The 22,620-nt window shown below is 39.6% G+C and overlaps 1 protein-coding gene across 3 annotated transcripts in view; it reads right to left on the bottom strand.

Annotated features, from left to right (window-relative positions):
* Positions 1-22,620, bottom strand: part of LOC309545328 (uncharacterized protein) — an 87,160-nt gene that overhangs the window by 37,331 nt on the left and 27,209 nt on the right. For all 3 annotated transcript variants that reach the window (XM_082244484.1, XM_082244483.1, XM_082244482.1), the window contains 6 exons: positions 17,619-17,721; positions 13,958-14,032; positions 8,366-8,505; positions 3,981-4,134; positions 2,095-2,170; positions 1,740-1,829 (listed from right to left, as the gene is read on the bottom strand). In XM_082244484.1, the coding sequence (XP_082100610.1) occupies positions 1,740-1,829; positions 2,095-2,170; positions 3,981-4,134; positions 8,366-8,505; positions 13,958-14,032; positions 17,619-17,721 (638 nt within the window). The remainder of the gene's footprint in view (positions 1-1,739; positions 1,830-2,094; positions 2,171-3,980; positions 4,135-8,365; positions 8,506-13,957; positions 14,033-17,618; positions 17,722-22,620) is intronic.

The raw sequence follows: 22,620 nt of genomic DNA, 5'->3' as shown, positions 1-22,620 counted from the left end.
CTAATTTTCCTGGAAGTCTGCACTAAGATGAATGTCATATTTTTGGCATCCCTGCAACAAAAATGTAATTTTTGGTGAGATACCACCAAAGAGAAATCACATCTAAAGGGATGCAGACCCTGTCATCCATTTTCTTCTGCAAGTGCAGCAGCTGATTGATAATTATAAAATTACTTCCACACTTTCCACATGGACACAAAAAACTATTTCTTCAGAATAATAAAAGGTAAGAATCTGCAACAAAGTTTGTTAAAATCCCTTCAATGTACAGAGATCACCCAGAGGGGAATGTTTTTTTCTCAGAAAAGTGGGTTTATTCTTTAAAGCCCAACTCCACTTTTGTTGAGAAAAAAACATTCCCCTCTGAGTGATCTCTGTACATTGAAGGGATTTTAACAACCTTTGTTCCAGATTCCTACCGTTCGTTATTCTGAAGAAATCATTGTTTGTTCCTCTGTGCCGAGTGGGTCAAATGGGAGTGGTTTCATAATTATTTATCAGCTGTGGCAGCTGCAGGGCTCTAATGAGGAAAGCTGCTGTGCCTGCATCTCTTCAGACGTGTTCCTATTGGGAGTATCTCACCAAAAATGACATTTTTGCTGTAGAGGATGCTTGAAATCTGACTTGTATCTTAGGCAGACTTCTAGGAAAATTGGTGAGCCAATCACACAAGCAGGAAATTATGTTTCTGGGGTGTGGTCAGTACATATTCTTTGTACAGAACAGCTCCAGGTAGCCATATTGCATTGCATTTTCAGAAAATTACAACAGCTGCAGATTGAAAAGGAAATGTAATTTTTAATAACATTCAATTACAATATTCAACCTTAATTATGAAGAGCGTCTGCAATCGCTTGATTTATTCTCCCTGGAGAAGAGACGCCTGAGAGGGGACATAATAGCAATTTATAAATATCTCAATGGTGATCTCAGCATAGAAAAAAAGCTATTCAGTCGAAAGAATTGCATGAGGACTCGAGGGCATACAATGCGATTAGAGGAGAAGCGTTTTAACCTCAGGCAACGTGGGGGGTTCTTTACTGTTAGGGCTACAAGATTGTGGAATTCTCTACCACAAGAGGTGGTTTCTGCGGGAAGTATGGTGGCTTTCAAAAGACTCTTAGACTTACATCGCATGGATCAGAACATTCAGGGGTATGAGAGATTATTACGACCACACACACCTACACAGGTTGAACTGGATGGACTATTGTCTTTATTCAACCTCACCTACTATGTAACTATGTATATATGCAATATGATTTGTGTCGCAATTCTTTACGCTATATTGTTTTTTATTTATTTGCTATTTTTTTTTCCCCCCATGAAAGTGGAGTTACACTTTACATGCCTTTATTCTGTGACAGTGCTGAATGGTTCACCACTGTCATGGTGGAAGCCATGCTCCTCCATATCTGGAAGTTCTTGGTATCTCCTCCAGCTCCTGGCACTGTTTGCAGGAACAGGGGAGTGAAAAAAAGGTGAGTATATGTTGCTGGAGAGGCGTGGGGAATAAAGTAAATGCTTTCTTTTTGTTTGCGCCTTGAAAGGGCAAATTAAATGTTTGCTTTAAGGAGCAGCGAAGGCTTTGGGCATAGCATTAAACCAGAGGTTTGCTTGGGAAAAACTTTACCTTCCCTTATAATCATTCTTTTGATTTAATTCAAATGTATTAATTCTCAGAGTATCTTTCTGTCAGTAGCTCTTTTGATTTACTTTTTAATGTAAATGTTTTTCACCTTCTTTGCTCTTCTTCATGCTGACGTCTTATCCGTTCCTCTATCTGTTCCTTCTCTTCAGCTTGTCTTCTCAATATTTCCCGTTCTTCTCTGCAATTTCACAAATAGTGAGAGACACAAAGTCAACAGCAATGACATTTATATGACTAATAGGCTGACTTATTGTTCAACCTTCATGTCTTTTGCCTGGCTTCGTTTTATGTATACTGATAACAAGGCTAAGATTATTTTATTTTCAGAAAACTTTCTTTATAGCTTTTCCTGTTTTTATTCTGAACACTTTAATGGAGGCATTCCATTGTGTAGATATAATTTCATTAGCTTCAGACACTTGGCTACAGAAAATTAAATTTACCTCGCTTTTCTACGATCTTGTGGCCTTGTCCTTAAAGGTGCCGTCACTTTTGAAATATAGTTCCACTGTGAAGTAGCTAAAAAAAAAAGAAAACATCTATTCATGCAGAAATTCAGGATTACAACGTGTGCACAATCTTAGCTGTAAACTTTATATAACCCATATTTGCTGTTGGTGGTTATTTTAGCTGTAAACAGTATATAACATGTATTTGCTATTGGTATAATAGATGTATACAGTACAGGTGCATATTATAAAATTAGAATATAATCAAAAAGATAATTTATTTCAGTAATGCAATTCAAAAAGTGAAACTCATATATTTTATATAGATGCATTGCACACAGAGTGATTCAAGCACTTCTTTCTTCTAATTTTCATGATTATGGCTTACAGCTACTGAAAACCCAAAATTCAGTATCTCAGAAAATTAGAATATTACATAAGACCAATAAAAAAAAAAACAGAAATGTTGGCTTACTGAAAAGTATGTCCATGTACAGTGTAGTATGCACTTGGTCGGGGCTCCTTTGCATTAATTACTGCATCAATGCGACGTGGCACTGCTGAGGTGTTATGGAAGCCCAAGTTGCTTTGATAGCGGCCTTCAGCTTGTCTGCATTGATGGGTCTGGTGTCTCTCATCCTCCTCTTGACAATACCACACAGATTTTCTATAGGGTTTAGGTCAGGCAAGTTTTCTGGCTATTCAAGCACAGTGATACCATGATCATTAAACCAGGTATTGGTACTTTGGGCAGTGTAGGCAGGTGTCAAGTCCTGCTGGAAAATTAAATCAGCATCTCCATAAAGCTGATCAGCAGTGGGAAGTATAAAGTGCTCTAGAATTTCCTAGTAGAGGGCTGCGCTGACTTTGGACTTGACACCAGCGGATGACATGGCTCCCCAAATCATCACGGACTGTGGAAACTTCAAACTGGACCTCATGCAACTTGGATTCTGTGCCTCTCCACTCTTCTTCCAGACCCTGGGACCTTGATTTCCAAATGAAATGCAACATTTTCCACAGTTAGTGATGATTTGAGGAACCATGTCATCTGCTGTTGGTCCAATGTGTTTTATCAAGTCCAAAGTCAGGTCAACCCTCTACCAGGAAATTCTAGAGCCCTTAATGCTTCCCTGTGCTGGCCAGCTTTATGGAAATGCTGATTTCATTTTACAGAAGGACTTGGCACCTGCCCACACTGCCAAAAGTACCAATACCTGGTTTATTGATAATGGTATCACTGTGTTTGATTGGTCAGCAAACAGGCCTGGCCTAAACCCTGTAGAGAATCTGTGGGTTATTGTCAAGAGGACGATGAGAGACACCAGACCCAACAATGCAGATGAGCTGAAGTCCACTATTAAAGCAACCTTGGCTTTTCTACCACCTCAGCAGTGCAAAAGGAGTTTCTAAGATTTAAATCTGCCAATACATTTAACACTACCCTTCTCCCCCAGACTGACAATGCTGCTTTCTGGTGTGCCTCCTGTGCTCATTCCTCCAAAGTAGTGTCTCACGTAATAGGAAGTGTGTTACTGCTACAAAAGCCAAAGAAAACAAAAACTGATGTAGCAACCATATCTAATAATTGATAACCTGCAATATAATACATTTTTAGTTTTGGGTTTATTATACTTTAACTAAAAGCCAGGGGCTTACATAGCCACCAGGCCACCACCACCTATAAATAAAATATATTTGGGTAGACTAAACCTTTTCCTATTGAAGCTCTACATATATTTAAATTTTAAATCTTGTATGTTTCTTCTGCATTTTTAGTGTCTCTACTCTTCATAGACCCTAAATGTTTGGTGGGACTTAGATGTTTAATAAAAAATCCAGCTCGCATAGCATTGATTGTGAATAGAACTCAGTTATACCTTGTGTTGGATCATGTACTGGAATCTTGCTGTTCCCTCCTTGGTTCAGTGCATTGAAGAGATCCTGGTAAAAATGTTTATTTATCACCATCTGAAAATCGTTGATAGATAAGGCCGGTCCATTGGCTTTGAGTACTGCTTCTATTTCACTGTGCTGGAATATAGAACACAAATATTCTGACTGATTAAATGACATGTCAGAGAAACCCATTTAATGCACTACTACAGAATGCAGGTATACACAATGATCATAATCATCTGACATCTTCTCTTGTTTGTGTTATTATAATAATACTACTGCAGTATGGGTACTTATGTTGTTATATAGTTTAATTTTCATCTGTCTCTGTTTAACTACTGTCAGTTCCAATGTCTGTATACCATTAGCATTCATGTTCTGTATATCTACGTATTAACTAATTGTCTCCAAATTTAATTCCAAAGTACCATAAACGGTTAAAGACGCTGCAGAAGCGAACTCCCCTTGTCGGTGGCTGGGCGAGTCAATCTAATTAAGATGGTGTGGGCTCCTCAACTTCTTTATGTCTTGCATAACTCTCTAATTTGGATACCCCGGAAATGGTTTTATAGGATAGAATCCCAGTTTCGAGAATTGATCTGGTGCAAAAAGGTGGCTAGGATTAAGCTTGCTACTCTTCAGATGGGCAAGGATAGTGGTGGGTTGGCAGTTCCTAACCCCAGAGTATATTTTCTGGCCTCCCAGGTTCAGCATATGGGGTGCTGGGGTCTTTTGGATCCCTTAGATCCTATCGGGTCCCTTTTGGTCCCTCCTGACTCTCCTCACCCTGTCCTTGTCCATCTTGAAGCGGGGTTCTCCAATATGGTGACGAAGTTACCAACACTCGCCTTGATTCGCATGGTGTGGCGCTGTGTCAAGGGGATGTTGAAGATCACGGCTTATCTTCCTCAGACTCCGATTTGGCATAACCGCAACTTTTCAGAACAATTGTTCCGAGCTGGGGTACTGAAATCCTTTCAAGATATACAGGGGGAGTTTGATGTTCCTAGGCACTGTTTCTTTCACTACCTACAATTGCGACGCGCGACTACGGCCCAGGCAGGTTTGTCTACCTTGATACCCGACACTCACCGCCTGATGGGTGAGGTATTTCAGGTCTCGGACAAAAAGGGTATGATCTCTCAGGTTTATGCACTTTTGTTGGGATCCTTGCAGGACTCCTCTTCCCTCCCTGCTCGTGCGGGGTGGGAGGGGGATCTTGGACCCATAGATGGGGAGACGTAGGATCTGTGCCTCTCATCGATCCCTATGTTGTCGGTGTCGGCCTCCCATAAGATATCTCACTTATTTCTGTTTCACAGAGCATACAGAACACCGGTACAGCTGTTCCGTTGGGGACGCAGATCTACCCCTTTGTGCCCCAAATGTGAGCAGGACCAGGGTGTTGTGGAGATGTCCCAAGCTCTATCGCTACTGGGGGGGGGGTCATCGACACGATCTCTAGAGTATACAATTTTCAGCTGCTCAGGGATCCTGTGGTCTGTTTGCTTGGTGCTCTGGAGGTGGACACTCTGACCCCAAATGCTCATGTTGCCGTGTTGAGATTGTTATACATTGCTCGCAAATTAATTGCTAGATTTTGGATCTCCTCCAGGGTACCGAGCAGGGGCCAGTGGATAACACAGGTCAATGCCTCTTTGATTAGAGAAAAGCTGACGTACTAGCATCGAAGGGCTCACAAGAAATTTGCTTCATTGTGGCAGCCTTGGCTGGATGATCCAGCCTTGGCTCCCTCCCAGCTGGTTATGGATCGGCTGCTCATGGGATAGGGTGACGTTTCTTGAGACGGTCTAGCATGCAGTGTCTTACCATCCTTTTCTTTCCTTTCCCCCCTCCCCCCCTTTTTTTTTTGTTTTCTTTCTCCTTTTCCCTTTAAGTTTTCTGCCACTGTTCTTTCCCTTCCCTTTTCCTTTGCACTTAGTACTACAGGTGGGTTTTTGCCAATATACGGAGGTATGTGCTATACCGCTGGATGTGCATGGTTCTATTACTAATATGTGGGAACGACTGAATGTTTTTGTTTATGCCTATCTTATGCACATATGCACATGCTCAGGATTGTTTACTTTGATGCACTATACACCTGAGTGCGATATTTTATAGATGACGTTTTCCTTTATTGTTGCTGTTATATCCTTTATACTTTTATATTTTTCCGAACACTGGTTCTGTAACTGGTTATGTCTACCATTAATGTTATTTATACAGTGTACTGTTTATACTCAATAAATAATATATTTTTCTTGAAAAAAAAAAAAAAAGACACTGCAGAAACAAAGCTTCTCCAAAACGGAGAAGCCAAGGTAGATTCACAAATGGTGGCCAATCTATTAGGACTGACTATCCATATTTAAATAACAACTCCAGCCAAAGGCATTGAACAGTTCTGGTAGGGTCATCCATGGGTTTATTACTGCCATTTGGGCTCCAGACTCAGCTCTGCAGGACTGAGCTTGGCCTGTCACTCACATAAGTCACCATTTTTCACTAATATAAGGAGGGAAAACAAAAAATGTTTTATTTCCCATGGTCTTGTAGATGCGTCATGAACATACAGTAGATGGAGAAGCCATACTTAAAAGAGTTAAACTGAAACAGAAAAATCAGTTTGTCACAGTCCTTGAGCAGAGATCTCAGATCATAAAAAGATGAATTATTCATTTAATATAGGCATTTACATACTGTACATTCATATCAGCCCTTGCCTTCAAGGATCTTACAATCTAAGTTTCTACCTCACGTATATACAGTACATGCACTTTAGGGGGAATTTAGACAGCAGCCAATCAATCATCGTGTCTTTAGAGTGTGGGAAAAAAGTATCCAGAGGCAACACATAGGCAGTTCCTACTGCGACGGAGGTGCCCATTCATCCTACCAGGACCGACTTAGTACAGAGCTGACTCAGGCCTAACAAACCAGTAATAATCACAGTCCACAGCCATGCAGAACGTCACTTCTGATGATGCACATGTGCATTTATACTGTGTCCCCTGAACACCCACTCACCATACTCCTGGTCACCCATAGCAATGATTCTCTTCTGGTAGATACACTTCTTGTGTCAGGCCTGAGGTCTTTCACATGGTCACAGCATAGAACTCCTACTCCCCTATCCATCACTGTCCCCAAGCCTGACCAAGTTTGCACTGAGTTATTGTGCCAGGGGATCCCATCTCCCAATGTGTGTTCTTCATGAGATTCACAGCCTAGCTTTAGCTTAATGGGGCGCTATCTCCCTTTACAGCCTCAAAAGTACCCAGGATTCACTTCATACAATTAAAGCAGCGACAGGCTCGGCCCAATTAAATTTTCTTGAGGTATTTAAAATTCACAGTTCAATAAAGGAATTTATCTTCACCCAGTCTTAAATGTTCTTCTCTATGTGTTAGTGTACCTTCAGTGCAAAGCAGTAGGAGAAGTGCCTATCCCTGGAGCAGCAAAGCAATAATTTAAAATTCTTATCTTATCAGTCATTCAGAACTCTCTCATCCGAGCTCCACCCCAAGTTTATATAAGATCCTTGCAGGAAGGATATGAACTCTTTCCCCTTCCTGGAAGGATTTAAAGAAGAATCCTTCCTGGAAGCATTTACAGTGGTTGTAAAAGGATATTTATTAATTAAAATAATAAACCTATATTACACTTACCTGTAGCACAGAGCAACCAGGAACCGCCTCTTCTGGGGTGCTATGCTGGCGCTCTTGGCTCCTCCCCTTCTGTGTGGCACCACAGAAGCCACTTCCTATGGTGGCACATCTGCAGGCTTGCTACCAAGCCAGGCTGTGTGTTCCCATTGTCCCACTGCCTCCTCACAAGATTTGATTGACCGGAGCAGGAGCTAATGGCTCCCGCTGCTGTCTCTGACCGTGAGGAGAGAGAGAGAGACCAGTGCCGCTGCAGATGGGAACAGAGCTGGATCAAGATAGGTCTCAGGGAATGCATTAAGGTAAAAAATGTCTAGCTTTTAGAACCCCTTTAAAGGGGCAATAAATATACCCCTGCCTACAAACGTAGGCAATAACAGATAAAACATGCAAACTGCGGATGCAGGGCAGAAATTCTAACCAATAGGCCACTGTGCTGCCCATTTAACACAGTGGCTTAGTAGGTTGAAGTTTTAGAAGTGTGCTTATTTTAAGCTAAAAATTGAACTTATAATCAGATAGAATGGAACTGAACACTGCAGCGAGGCAGACAGGCTTTACACCACTGGTTAGTAACCGCTGATCTATGTTTTGACAGCTTGTTGTTTGTAGTTTTATGAAATATACTACTATTTTACTCAAACATAACAAAGTGATATACAAGTTTTGAAATCATTTGGTTTGTTTGTAGTACTTACAGAGCTGCACCCAATAAGTTGACTTTGAAGAAGCAGGAGAAAGGCCAAGCCAAAAGCTGGCAGGCAGTTATAATTTGGCTCATCCAGTCCAAGAATGTACTGGTCCCACACGTACAGCAATGTACCAATGTCCAGATAACCTGCAACAATTTGTTCAAAAATAAAGTATGAGCTATTAGGATTTGCTTAATTAGTTATTAGGTATTTACATGCTCACAAACATACGAAACAGTAATTTTTCTTTTTAAACATGCATTATAAATAAACTAGACATATGGGAAAAAAGTACATGGCTTCACTTTTTATGTGCAAAATAATGTAGGCATTGCTGGTTTTTGCCTCTGGAGTTAATTTTAATGGCAAGGACAGGCAGATCAAGAGCAGTGCAATGTAATACCCTTACATTTTTTATTTTTACAGCAACATTCTTTTTTTTTGTCTAAGGATGAATGCATAAAGTGTGCTTCCTTTACAGGCATGTTTCACATTATAATTTCGAAGTTTGCATATGCATAGAAATCTGTAGATACATTCAGTAGCTACAGGTTTCATTTTTGACAAGGGGAAACTCAATTTCATTGCGGGCCGCATCAGCAGTATGGTTGCCCTCAAAGGGCCATTGTATCTGGGGTGCGCTACATAGAGTGCAGGGTTCAGGAGTGCGTTATGTACAGAGTGCAGAGCTCATGATTATGCTATGTACAGAGTGCAGGGTTCAGGAGTGCGCTGTGCACAAAGTGCAGGGTTCAGCAGTGTGTTACATACAGAGTTCAGGTGTGTGCTGGGTACAGAGTGGAGGGTTTAGGGTTGCTATGCACAGTGTGCATCCCCAACCCCCCTCCCTGAAGCTTCCTCGCATCTCTCTCTCCTACCTTACCTAGCTCTAGTACTTCCCTGTGCAGGAGGCTCTGCCTCACCTTGCAGGGAGCAGGAGCGGAGGGTGAGAGCTGGAAATGGTGGAATGGAGTTAAACCACGTTCCAGCTGCAAAACTGGATGGGAGGGCCACATGACAAGGCCTGGAGGGCCAAATTAGAAGCTCAGGCCTTGTGTTTGACATATGTGTTTTAGATGATATACACTATGAATTCTGATCTATAGGGGAAATACATTATAGAGAAAATGGGAAATCATTTTTTGCCTATTCTATGTAATGTCCACATTTAAAATACTTTGTGTAATCATCCTATGTCTAAGTATTAAAAGCCCAATGAAGCCTAGCAAAACTGTACAGAGGCCTCATAGTATAAGCAAGGACATCTTTGATTCTGTTCATTTATTGATAGCTGCCAAGATATCATAATGCCGATAATGATATCATCATCCCCTAGTGGATTATTTATACTGTAGTGATATATGAAAAATGCAATCCATGCATGGAGTTTGCATGTTCTATCTATCCTCCTCCTTCATACTATTTTATCCCCATGAACGCCCTGTCTGCGCCTTCATCTTTTTCCTGTCCTATACCTCCCCCTTCCCCTTTTGTTTTCTTTTTTTTATGTTCTGTTCTTTTTTTGTTTTCGAGTTTCTGTTTTTCTTTTTTTCTCCTTTTTTTAGTACTAATTGCCCTGCATTGATTGGCTTTGTAATTTATCCACTCCGTCCTTCTGTAGGGACAATTCTGTTTTACAATCTTTATATCTAATATGGGCATTAGAAAGGTTTATCTATGTTATCAATATTATATTGTTTATTCCATCTGCTTTCTTTCCTCCTTCTTTGCATTTTCTTATTTATACATGGTATTACATGTGACCTTCCCATGCTTCAGTTAAAGATATGATTCCTCCTATCTGCTGCAATAGGTTGCACTTGACATTTGTTAGATTATTGGCTTTATAACCTACTACAGTGCCTTGAAAAAGTATTCATTTTATGTGATAGACCAACAGAAAGTGGCACAAATTGTGAAGTACAAGGAAAAGGATAAATGTTTTTTAATTTTTTTTTTGCAAATAAATATCTGAAAAGCGTTGTGTGCATTTATATTCAGCCCCCCCTGAGTCAATACTTTGTAGAACCACCTTTCGCTGCAATTACAGCAGCAAATCTTTTGGGGATGTCTCTACCAGCTTTGCACATCTAGAGAGTGACATTTTTGCCAGTTCTTCTTTGCAAAATAGCTCAAGCTCTGTCAGATTGGATGGAGAGCGTCTGTGAACAGCAATTTTTAAGTCTTGTCGCAGATTCTCAGTGGATTTGGGTCTGGACTTTGACTGACTGGATATGCTTTGATCTAAACCATTCTATAGTAGCTCTGGCTGTATGTTTAGGGTCATTATCCTGCTGGAAGGTGAACCTCCGCTCCAGTCTCAAGTCTATGAAAGACTCTAACAGGTTTTCTTCTAAGGTTGCCCTGTGTTTGGCTCCATCTTTCCATCAACTCTGACCAGCTTTCCTGTATCCAGTCCCTGCTGAAGAAAAGCATCATCCTTACATGATGCTGCATCCACCATGTTTCACAGAGGGGATAGTGTATTCAGGGCGATGCACAGTGTTAGTTTTCTACCACACATAGCGTTTTGCTTTTAGGGCAAAAAGTTAAATTTTGGTCTCATTTGACCAGAGCACCTTCTTCCACATGTTTGCTGTGTCCCACACATGGCCTCTCGCAAACTGCAAACTTCTTCTTATGGTTTATGACTTCTTATGGCTTTCTTTCAACAATGGCTTTCTTATTGCCACTCTTTCATAAAGGCCAGATTTTGTGGAGTGCATGACTAATGGTTTTCCTGTAGACAGATTCTCCCACCTGAGCTGTGGATCTCTGCGGCTTCTCCAGATTTACCTTTTGGCTGCTTCTCTGATTAATGCTCTCCTTGCCCGGCCTGTCAGTTTAGGTGGATAGCCATGTCTTAGTAGGTTTGTAGTTCTGCCATACTCTTTCCATTTTCAGAAGATGGATTGAATAGTGCTTTGTGAGATGTTTAAAGCTTTAGATATTTTTTTTATAACCTAACCCTACTTCAAACTTCTCCGCAACTTTATCCCTGACCTGTCTGGTGTGTTCCTTGGCCTTCATGATGCAGTTTGTTCACTAAGGTTCTCTAACAAATTTCTGAAAGCTTCACAGAACAGCCGTGGACTCTATTTACTAATTATGTGACTTCTAAAGGCAATTGGTTCCACTAGATTTTAGTTAGGGGTATCAGAGTAAAGAGGGCTGAATACAAATGCAAGCCACACTCAGATATTTATTTGTTACTAATTTTGAAAAACATTTATAATTTTCCTTCCACTTCACAAATATGTGCCACTTTGTTTTGGTCTTTCACATAAAATCCCAATAAACTACATTTACATTTTTGGTTGTAACTTGACAAATTGTGGAACATTTTAAGGGATATGGATACTTTTTCAAGGCACTGAATATAGCAATAAACATTTTAAATAAAATCAGACTGTTCACCAAAGAAAAAGTTCAACACATAAAGGTAACCTGTTTCTCAAACTAGCATCAGGAATGGGAGCGATCTCTCTTCTGGGATCAAGAATAGCGTTGCAGACCCAAATGAAGATCAGCCTTACTTCACTCGACTGCTACACAGAGGGCTCAGCAGTATCTGTCTTGATTTATTATTTTAAATGATTTAAATTATTTGTTTAGGTATCAGCAGAGTTTGTCAGAGAATTATGGTTAAAAACATTGTACAGTGCCTTGCAAAAGTATTCGGCTCCCTTGAACTTTGCGACCTTTTGCCACATTTCAGGCTTCAAACATAAAGATATAAAACTGTAATTTTTTGTGAAGAATGAACAACAAGTGGGACACAATCATAAAGTGGAATGAAATTTATTGGATATTTCAAACTATTTTAACAAATAAAAAACTGAAAAATTGGGCGTGCAAAATTATTCAGCCCCCTTAAGTTAATACTTTGTAGCGCCACCTTTTGCTGCGATTACAGCTGTAAGTCGCTTGGGGTATGTCTCTATCAGTTTTTTGCACATCGAGAGACTGAAATTTTTGCCCATTCCTCCTTGCAAAACAGCTTGAGCTCAGTGAGGTCGGATGGAGAGCGTTTGTAAACAGCAGTTTTCAGTTCTTTCCACAGATTCTCTTGACTTTGACTTTGCCATTCTAACACCTGGATATGTTTATTTGTGAACCATTCCATTGTAGATTTTGCTTTATGTTTTGGATCATTGTCTTGTTGGAAGACAAATCTCCGTCCCAGTCTCAGGTCTTTTGCAGACTCCATCAGGTTTTCTTCCAGAATGGTCCTGTATTTGGCTCCATCCATCTTCCCATCAATTTTAACCATCTTACCTGTCCCTGCTGAAGAAAAGCAGGCCCAAACCATGATGCTGCCACCACCATGTTTGACAGTGGACATGGTGTGTTCAGGGTGATGAGCTGTGTTGCTTTTACGCCAAACATAAAGTTTTGCATTGTTGCCAAAAAGTTTGATTTTGGTTTCATCTGACCAGAGCACCTTCTTCCACATGTTTGGTCTGTCTCCCAGGTGGCTTGTGGCAAACTTTAAATGACATTTTTTATGGATATCTTTAAGAAATGGCTTTCTTCTTGCCACTCTTCCATAAAGGCCAGATTTGTGCAGTATACGACTGATTGTTGTCCTATGGACAGAGTCTCCCACCTCAGCTGTAGATCTCTGCAGTTCATCCAGAGTGATCATGGGCCTCTTGGCTGCATCTCTGATCAGTCTTCTCCTTGTATGAGCTGAAAGTTTAGAGGGACGGCCAGGTCTTCGTAGATTTGCAGTGGTCTAATACTCCTTCCATTTCAATATTATTGCTTGCACAGTGCTCCTTGGGATGTTTAAAGCTTGGGAAATCTTTTTGTATCCAAATCCGGCTTTAAACTTCTCCACAACAGTATCTCGGACCTGCCTGGTGTGTTCCTTGTTCTTCATGATGCTCTCTGCACTTTAAACGGACCTCTGAGACTATCACAGTGCAGGTGCATTTATGCGGAGACTTGATTACACACAGGTGGATTCTATTTATCATCATTAGTCATTTAGGTCAATATTGGATCATTCAGAGATCCTCACTGAACTTCTGGAGAGAGTTTGCTGCACTGAAAGTTAAGGGGGTGAATAATTTTGCACGCCCAATTTTTCAGTTTTTTATTTGTTAACAAAGTTTGATATATCCAATAAATTTCGTTCCACTTCATGATTGTGTCCCACTTGTTGTTGATTCTTCACAAAAAAATACAGTTTTATATCTTTATGTTTTAAGCCTGAAATGTGGCAAAAGGTCGCAAAGTTCAAGGGGGCCAAATACTTTCGCAAGGCACTGTATATAACAGATCAGAAACAACTTTAAATTGTCTATAAAAAAATTATAACTCTGCATTGTTGGCTATTGATTTAAGCTAACACAGCTCTTAGTAGTAGAATTCAATTGTTTTTATCTAATTTAGAGGATCTACGGTAAGTGGTTTAAAAAGATTTTCTATAAGGTCTACCCACATAGAATAACACCCCTGTATATAACATGTGAAATCTCAACTACTTTGTTCATTTTAAGATGTGGTCTCTGTTCAGACGTTAGGATAACACATGATTCAAGCTGAAATCTAATTCTGGCTTTTATCAATAGGATATTGATGGCTTCATACCGACAAAGAAAACTTGGAAGACAGGCTGTAATATCCTTTTCATAGCGAGTGTCAAGACATATTCTGGATCCTCAGCTGTATCACACAGAACAAAAACGTAATTACATTCAATGATAGTTTAACAGCTTGTCTGTTACGAGTGATTGATGCACAGAGAGCAACCAAACCTAAGAATATATATTTTCCTGGATTGCTGAAAAAAAAATATTAGAACAGTATTATACCACGTAAGAACAACTATCCAATAAATTCGAGTTTAGACAATGGAAGCTTACAAAAAAAAAGACAAAAAATTATATCAATACATCTAATATGATATTGAATCCTTTATAATGTAACAACTCGATTGACAGGTGATAAAAAAAAAAGCAGCTCTAAGAAATATATTACAGAGTTTTGAGATATATTTTCAGCATTTTTGAGATGTAGTGATCATGCTGGCTTTACATACTGTAGTTGTTGTGTTGAATTTGGTAAATGCATTCCAGTTGTATGGTGCACCTGGAATGTGTTTGCCAAACGCAATAGACTTAATGTTTACATTCACATGCAGGGGTGTAATTATGCATGCTGGGGGACCTTGTTCTCTACTCTCCACCCCTACTAATCAATACAGTATTCTGGTTGTCTTCTTAGCAATCTTGCAGAGGTTCCCAAAGTGCATATACTGTACATTTGGTTTATCCAAATTTATTTGCCAAGGGCTATTGCAGCCTCCATTAGTTATTGTTTAGGCAGACAATGTTGGGCCCCCACTGCTGCTGGGCTCCATAGCAGTTAAAAGGGTATTATAATATATGATTATTAAAATAATATATGGTATATTATATAGCTATTTCCTTGTCCAAGTACAATCAGGGTATACATCTGCAGCCCCCCCCCTGACCTCCAAAGGCGGTGTGATGACCCCCAGAGAGAAGGAGGGCTGCTAGCATGTACCCCAGGGCTGAGTCCATGGCTATAATGAGAAGTTTTGGACAAAAATTGGGCCCCTATCACTTTTGATCTTTTCAAAGCTTTAATGTAGAACTTTAAAGAAGATAGTAGGAGAGAGGGTTATGGGTCTCAGATACCAGCAGCAGATCACTTACAGACTCCTTGGATATAGAAAAAGAACAATTTCACAGTACCAGAATCTTTAGGCCGACCCCACGATACTGCAAACACTATTTTAGATGTAGAACAAGATCCAGCTTCACAGTGCCAGAAGCTTTAAGCCGACCTGGCAAAACTGTAAGCACGCTTTTGATGTCTAAACGAGTCACCAGGCCCTTCTGAGAGACCAGCCTTCATCCTGGCTCTATCCAGCAAGGATCCTCCCCTGGATCTTCTCAATTTGGCTTGGCTTCTTCCAGGCCGGGCAAGACAGCCTAAGGACCACTTTAGGATTAGTAGGCCCCAGACAGGCTTCTGGGCCTACTTGCATAGCTCACTTTAGCAGCACATGCCTAGGCCAGGAGGGCCTGAGGCAAGAGAGCGAGCATATGGCTCTGCCAAACATATATATCCTCTCCCAGAATGCACCAGTGGCCAAGAATCTTCTGGGCCGGCTGGAAGAAAAATAAATATTTATACCTTAACCTAGTCTACTATCTCATACCAGCCTGTGGTACCAGTGACACCTACTGGTGACATTGAGAAATGCACAACCTAACGGAGCTTAGGAAAAGACCAGATAAACAGTACAATCAATCTGGGCTGCATACAGCCCAGCCAAAAACGAAATTTGCATAGTAGCCCTAGTTTAGGACCAGGGTGCTACAAGTTGTGCCCTACATCACAAATAACCATAGATCAATAAGGGGTGTGTGTCCTCACCAGAATGGAGGTGATGTATTCACCACTCATATGGGTCGTGAAGTTATGTGAACATGGGTACATGACCTATGGCTAATTGTTTGAATGTATCTTCTATTACTCATTATAGAGAAAATGTGTTTCTGTAGAAAAATACATGTACAGTTTACAATACCTCACTGAACACCTAACATGCGCAAATGGAACATTCAACAGTCAGGTGCATTTAGCTCAAGTTGACACTGTACCCAGCCCAGTGAAGTTATATTTATATTTCTGTTGTCCGCTAATGCTGTAAAATGTATATATTACCTATGTTTTTTTTTGTATCTCATAGCAGTTCTTCCTATTGACAGTAGCAGGTGCAGAAAGATACCTGGGACCAATGTGTTTAAAAGGTCCTGTAAGTGAGAACAATGCATCCCTTTCCACACCCTCATCTATCATCTACAGCAATATACATTTACATATACTGGGAGTGTGTAGAGCATGTTTCCTGCACCCCCTTCCCCAACCTGATGCCATATTACCATTTTGCAGCGAGATGGCTTAACAGAAGCCAATTCCTGAAACTGAAGCTAGAATAAGTTAAAAATGTAACATGGGGGGGTGACATTTTCAGATTAAAAAACACTAGTACTAGTATATATTGTTATGTTTCATTTTCTAGATGCCTATAGTTCAGCATTAGATAGAGAAGAGAACTCCCTTGCTGAGGAATTATTTCCAGAGTGAGGGGAATTCCCATCTTAGACAGTTGTCATCAGAGCCTTTTTCCTCCCTCGGATATTTTCCTCTCACCTCCCGTTCTGGGGACAGCTTTTTGGCTTACCCATCATTTTATGTCACTGTCACAGTTACTAAAACAAATAGAGGTAGGGGCACAGACAGCAATTACAATCTGACAGGGTGTGCAACCCTTTTACACTACCTAAAACTTAAAAAAAAATGTTGACTTTAAATGCACTTTATCATTTATATTGGGAACAGAAAGAGCAAGTAGGACTTTAAATACCTCTCCAAAGTACACACAAATACAAAAGTATAATCCAAAAATCCAAAATATTTTATATGTTATTTGACAATAAAAATATGTTAAAACATACCACATTTGAAAAATGAGCTTGCATATTGATTCTACCAAACTTAGCCACCATTGAGTTGCATAGTATATGATCTAGATATAGGATAGAGGTCTATGCACTTCATGGAAGAACTGTTTTTTCGGGACCACCTAACTCTCGAGAAACCATAGAGATTGTTTCTAAAGGTAGAAGAACATATCAGTGTGGTTCATAACATAATGTAATCATATTTATTTACAAAAAAACATTATGAAAACTTCACTGAAAAGACAGAAAAAAAATACATCCATACGACAATACTATCCCCTCAGAGATTGAGATGGAAGAGAGAAGAGAGAGACAAAAAAAAAACGATCTCGATCTCTGAGGGATAGTATTGTCATATTGATGTATAAAATTTTTTGTTCTGTCTTTTCAGTAAAGTTTTCATAATGATTTTTTGTGAATAAATATATGAAAATATTTTTTATATATATATATATATATATATATATATATATATATATATATATATATACATACATACACAATTTTGTACTTGTGTCTACTTTGGAGTGATATTTAAAGTCCTACTTGCTCTTTTTGTTCCCACTATATTTGAAACAGGGATGATACCCTCCAACTGTACACAACTTTGATCTTTACCTTCCACCACACACATTCAATCAATTTTTATATACACTTTATCAGTAACTAGGCTTTTAATGATGGTCATAGAACACTTATATTTATGACAAACACTAAAACTATACACTGTAAATATATACTGCGTCACCCACCTTGTGAAGTGTACATATTCTGCACTGCATGTGCCAAATTTGGGTCTGTTTTTTCTAATGAAAATGCAATGGACTTAAAAACTTCATTTTCATTAGTTCCATCCTGGATGGGAGTAGAAATTAAAGCATATGTCAAGACAAAATAGGAAAAAACACATTTTTTACAACTCAAAAGTACATGCATTTTCCCCATGTTTTACCCCTTTAACCACTTCAGCTCCTGAAAGTTTACCCCCCTTCATGACCAGGCCATTTTTTTGCGATACGGCACTGCGTAATTATAACTGACAATTGTGCAGGCTTGCAATGCTGTATTTAAAGTGTAACTCCAATTTTGTTGAGAAAAAAACATTCCATTCTGGGTGATCTATGTACATTGCAAGGATTATAACAACCTTTGCTGCACATTCCACATTCAAACCTTTTGTTATTCCGCCGTAATATTGTAAGACTGAGATATTAAGGCGGACAGTCGGGACACTAACTGAGACTTTTGACACTTTTAGGGGAGCAGTGACACTAATACAGTAATCAGTGCTAAAAAATATGCACTGTCACCATACTAATGACACTGGCAGGGAAGGGACTAACATCAGGGGCGATCAGAGGGTTAACTGTGTGCCTGACCAGTGCTTTATTACTGTGGGGAGGTTTTTGTACTGGGAGAAGGCATGGATCGGTGCCCCTGTTTAGCAGAGACACAGGATCCATGTCTACTGTAGTGACAGAATGGCAATCTCATTTACATAGGCAGATCGCCATTCTGTCAGTCTACTGAAGCATTGGCGGGTGCCGGCGGACATGGAGTGCGCTGTACCTGCCAAACAGCTCCCGCTGTGTCTAATCACAGCGGGAGCGGGCCAACAGTGGCGTGCGCATTTCCCAAACCAAGAAGTGCAGGATCACGTACTAGGTACACGTTCCTGTGCAGGAGAGCAGCCATGCCATCGTATATCTACAGCTTTACGGTCAGCAAGCAATTAAACAAACTGCAATTGGATTAAGATAACTGTCAATGTACTAAAAATGTAATACGCTCCTACCTTCCTCTTTGGCATGACAACACAGCTCTTAATTTCTAAGCAGGTGGTGTCAGCCCTGCCTACTTCATATTTAAAGGATTATGAAAATCACAAAACACTCTCATTACTTACACTTTAAAGTGAAATAATTTAAATAAATATGTGTAGTATATGGAGACATTTTATTCATGTTCTTGTGCTTAGAGATGGTCTGACAAATTTATACACAAGATAAGAGGAGAACAGTTACTTTGGAGATAAAGAGAGCAGGGGTGTTCAGGGATGGTGTGGAGACATTGAAAACTTTGATAAGAAACAGCATAGGGTGCAGAACAGAAGCGCAGTGACAGTAAGATAGAGAAAGGGGTGCTAAGGGATGTATCTCTCTCTTTACAGTATACATAATGAAGGTGGTATAGCATGGATCTATACTGTTCACAAATTGATAACACCCTGTTTAATACTCTAACACCACTAACTTTAGTGAAAACAACTCCAAGTCTGTTATATTATCTTACATCTTACAATCGATTATTTCAGGATTCCTACCAGCTTTTATTCTGGAGATATTACCAACAAAATATTAGTAAATTATTGAAGACATTTTCAGAATACTGTATACGGTTCTACAGAAGGATGAGGTTATTTCAGAGCTTTTCAAGCAATGTACAGTAGCAACCAACCACATACAGGTTAAAATCAGTAATAACAAGGGCACAAGGAAGAGACATTGTGGCTGGTAGGTAATTTTGTTACATAACTATGTAATTATGTATGCTCAGACTATGTACAATAAAATATGAATATACTGTATATATAAAAAACAAAAAAACAAAAGCACTTTAAAACAAGCCCCCACTTACTTCTATAGCTATAAGTATTATGGAGAAATAAACACAAATGTTATGCTTATAAAAAAATTAATTAATAGTTTTTTTAAATAACATGTTTTATTGGTATGAATTCATTTTTATTTTAGCAATAGAATGAGCCCAGAGTGATACGTCTTCTTTTTCTGATTTTAGATATTATGGTTTGTGCCATTAGAGGGCTTTTATTAAATGTAAGAAATTTGCGGTATTATGCTATGTGAAGTTTTCCTTTACTTTTAATGTTGCTACTTATGATTGGATGCTGTAGAGCCAATTGTTAAAGAGTTTGGTGGGGATTTGCCACTTGTCTTTACCCATTATTTGGGGCAGCGCATGAGGCCTCCTATAACAAAGAGGTCTCAATTTATGGTAAGAGGTGTGTTAACTATGGTGGTGGAGGAAATTGACACTTACACTTGGCTTGCTGGATCCCAGAAAGTGGACATTTTGCACTATTGAATACCTATGGAAGTTTATTATGAACTTTACAATGGTCACGTTTTTCTTTGGGATCAATTTGCACATGTGTTATGAATTGCATGATATACTTTTTTATGTTGTAAATTGACATGTTGATGTTTAAAGACATATTTATATAATTTTGTTTGTTAAAATGTTTTACACACATGACACATTATATATATATATATATATATATATATATATATATATATATATATGATATTTTTTTATTAAAGGGATAGCACCACGCTTTTTAGTGAGCACCTAATCTAACTAACCTATGTAAAAGATGCATATACTTATTTACTTTCATCCCACTCTGGTAAGGTCACATGACCCCCCTATATCAGTTAGCAGTGGCTGCAGGGAAATGGAGAGTGCGCTCCAACAATGGCTGTGAAAGCCGGGAACGATGATGTCACCCATAGGCACCCATGGTGCAGCCATTGTCAGTGGTCCCTCCTCTACCTTGCAGCCGCTGCTGGCTGGCACAGGGGAGCTGGATCACATGACAGGACTGGAGCAGGCTAAAAATAGATTAGTATGTACATCTTTTTTTACACAGATTAGTAAATATAGGTGTTGGGGTGTGTGTGAGGGGATCTTTTTTAAGACTAGATAGGATTTAGCTGGAATTCTACTTTAAGACCATGTTACATGTTATACTCATATTTAGGATTTTAAATACAATTTAAATGAAAAAATAGTAATATTATACAAATAAAAGTAGGTTTGGTGATTTATTCATGTTGATTGTGGTTTTAATCTTTTTACACACAACATAGAATTACCCTTTAAAGACTTTGCTCTGGACCAATCTATATCTTAAAGTGGCTTAGAATATTTTCATAGTTAAATCTACTTTAACCTAAAATATTTTTTCAATTTTTATTCATTTGTTTAAAAACATTATAACTTTGTTGCTTGGACATTATGATACTTCATTAAATATTGAACCAGGGATTATGAATTGGGTTTTGCCAGCATGCTTTTTACTATTAGATTAGCTCTGCAATTAGTCTGTGCCAGCTGGCAGTGAAGAAATTGGTAAATCATTGCCGCACCACCGAAACAGTTTCTGAGGGAATTGAAAAAGATTTCATTAGTTTAACTGGGTTACACATTTGTATTATATAGATTGAAGCTGACATTATTTCTTTTGAACAAATAGATAATGTGCAGTCAGCGCTTTTCTTTTCAAGTTTTATACATAATGCATCAAATTATTTATTTAGCTTGCTAAAAAAAAGATTGTTTTTTTTGTAGTTATTTAATTGTAGTTAAAGTGACCCTGTTGCTATAGGAACATTTTTAAATTAAAGTGGTTGTATAGGGTTAAGGTTTTTTTACCTTCATGCATTCTATGCATGAAGGTAAAACACCCTCTGTTTGCAGCATCCCCCCCCCCCCCAGCCACCGCAAAACTTACCTGAGCCCCATCTCGTTCCAGTGATGTGCATGAGAGCCTTGGCTCTCCAGGGTTTCTACCTCCTCAATGGCTGAGACAGCCGTTTGTCCCAGCTACTGTCAATTACAGCCATTTAGCTTATGTGGAGAGAGCGGGGATGAGGCCAAACAGCGCTTCCTGTTTGAAGGAGGGAGGGGCCTAAAGCACTGGTGGGGGACCTGGGAAGAGGAGGATCAGGGCTGCTCTGTGCAAAACCATTGCACAGAGCAGGTAAGTAGGACATGCTTGCTCTTTAAAAAAACCCTTAATATCACTTTAAGCCATACCTGTAAGAGTATATATACCTGTTGTAAAAGTCTGTACATAGTTTTCTTTCCTGCTGCCCACATTGTTAAATTCTGCTCTGATGCTGAGAAATTGGAGAATCATGTGCGCAGCCTTGCACAAAGATATACGTGTGTACATAACACAGTTTTGTGCACCCCCACACAAAGTGAGAGCTATAGGTGTGTCAACGTGCACACAAAAATACAAATGCATGATGAGGATGATTGTGTGCGTTGGGCACTGACATTCCTAGTGGCCTATTTACAGAGTACAGGAATTCAGACTATGACCTGTGACCAGGTTCTGTGCTTATATCTGTAAACTGATGTAATCTGTATTCTGATCTGTGGCTCTGCTTTATCCTGATATTCTGTTATTGACTCTGGTTTGTGACACGACTTTGTCTTCTGTCTGCTGATTGGGTACCTACTTCACTCATCTGATACTGACCTTGGCCTGGCCCCCAACTCTGTCTCTGCTTTCGGATTCTGCACTGCTGCCACCTCGTTGTTGCTAACTCCTGCCTGCCCAACTACGTTGCCAGATCTTGCATGTGCAAGCTTCTAGTTTACCTTCTCAATGGATTCCAGGCCTGCGCTCACTGCACTCTGGTGCCCATAGCATTTACTGGGCAGGATCTTCTACAAACACCCATGCCACTCTGTACTCTATTACACCCTGTCACTAACTCCAGGGTAAATGGGACAGGAAGTGTAAGAGAAGCCCTCTCATCAACTTGGCCTTGACTAGGTACGGGACATAAATCTTCCGCTGAAGTCACCAATGAAGCCAACACTTTCTGGAGTGTCAATCTCCTAGGTCCCCCACAGCTTTCATTGGTTCCCCATGCTGGCCTGCTCCTCACTACTTTATCCTGTAAATGGGTGGAAGAGGTCAATGGGAGGAACCAA

Source organism: Pelophylax lessonae, assembly GCF_965119305.1.
Source record: "Pelophylax lessonae genome assembly, chromosome: 2".
Lineage (NCBI taxonomy): Eukaryota > Metazoa > Chordata > Amphibia > Anura > Ranidae > Pelophylax > Pelophylax lessonae.
Note: the sequence above shows the minus strand (reverse complement) of the source record. Positions and strands in the feature narration are given on the sequence as shown.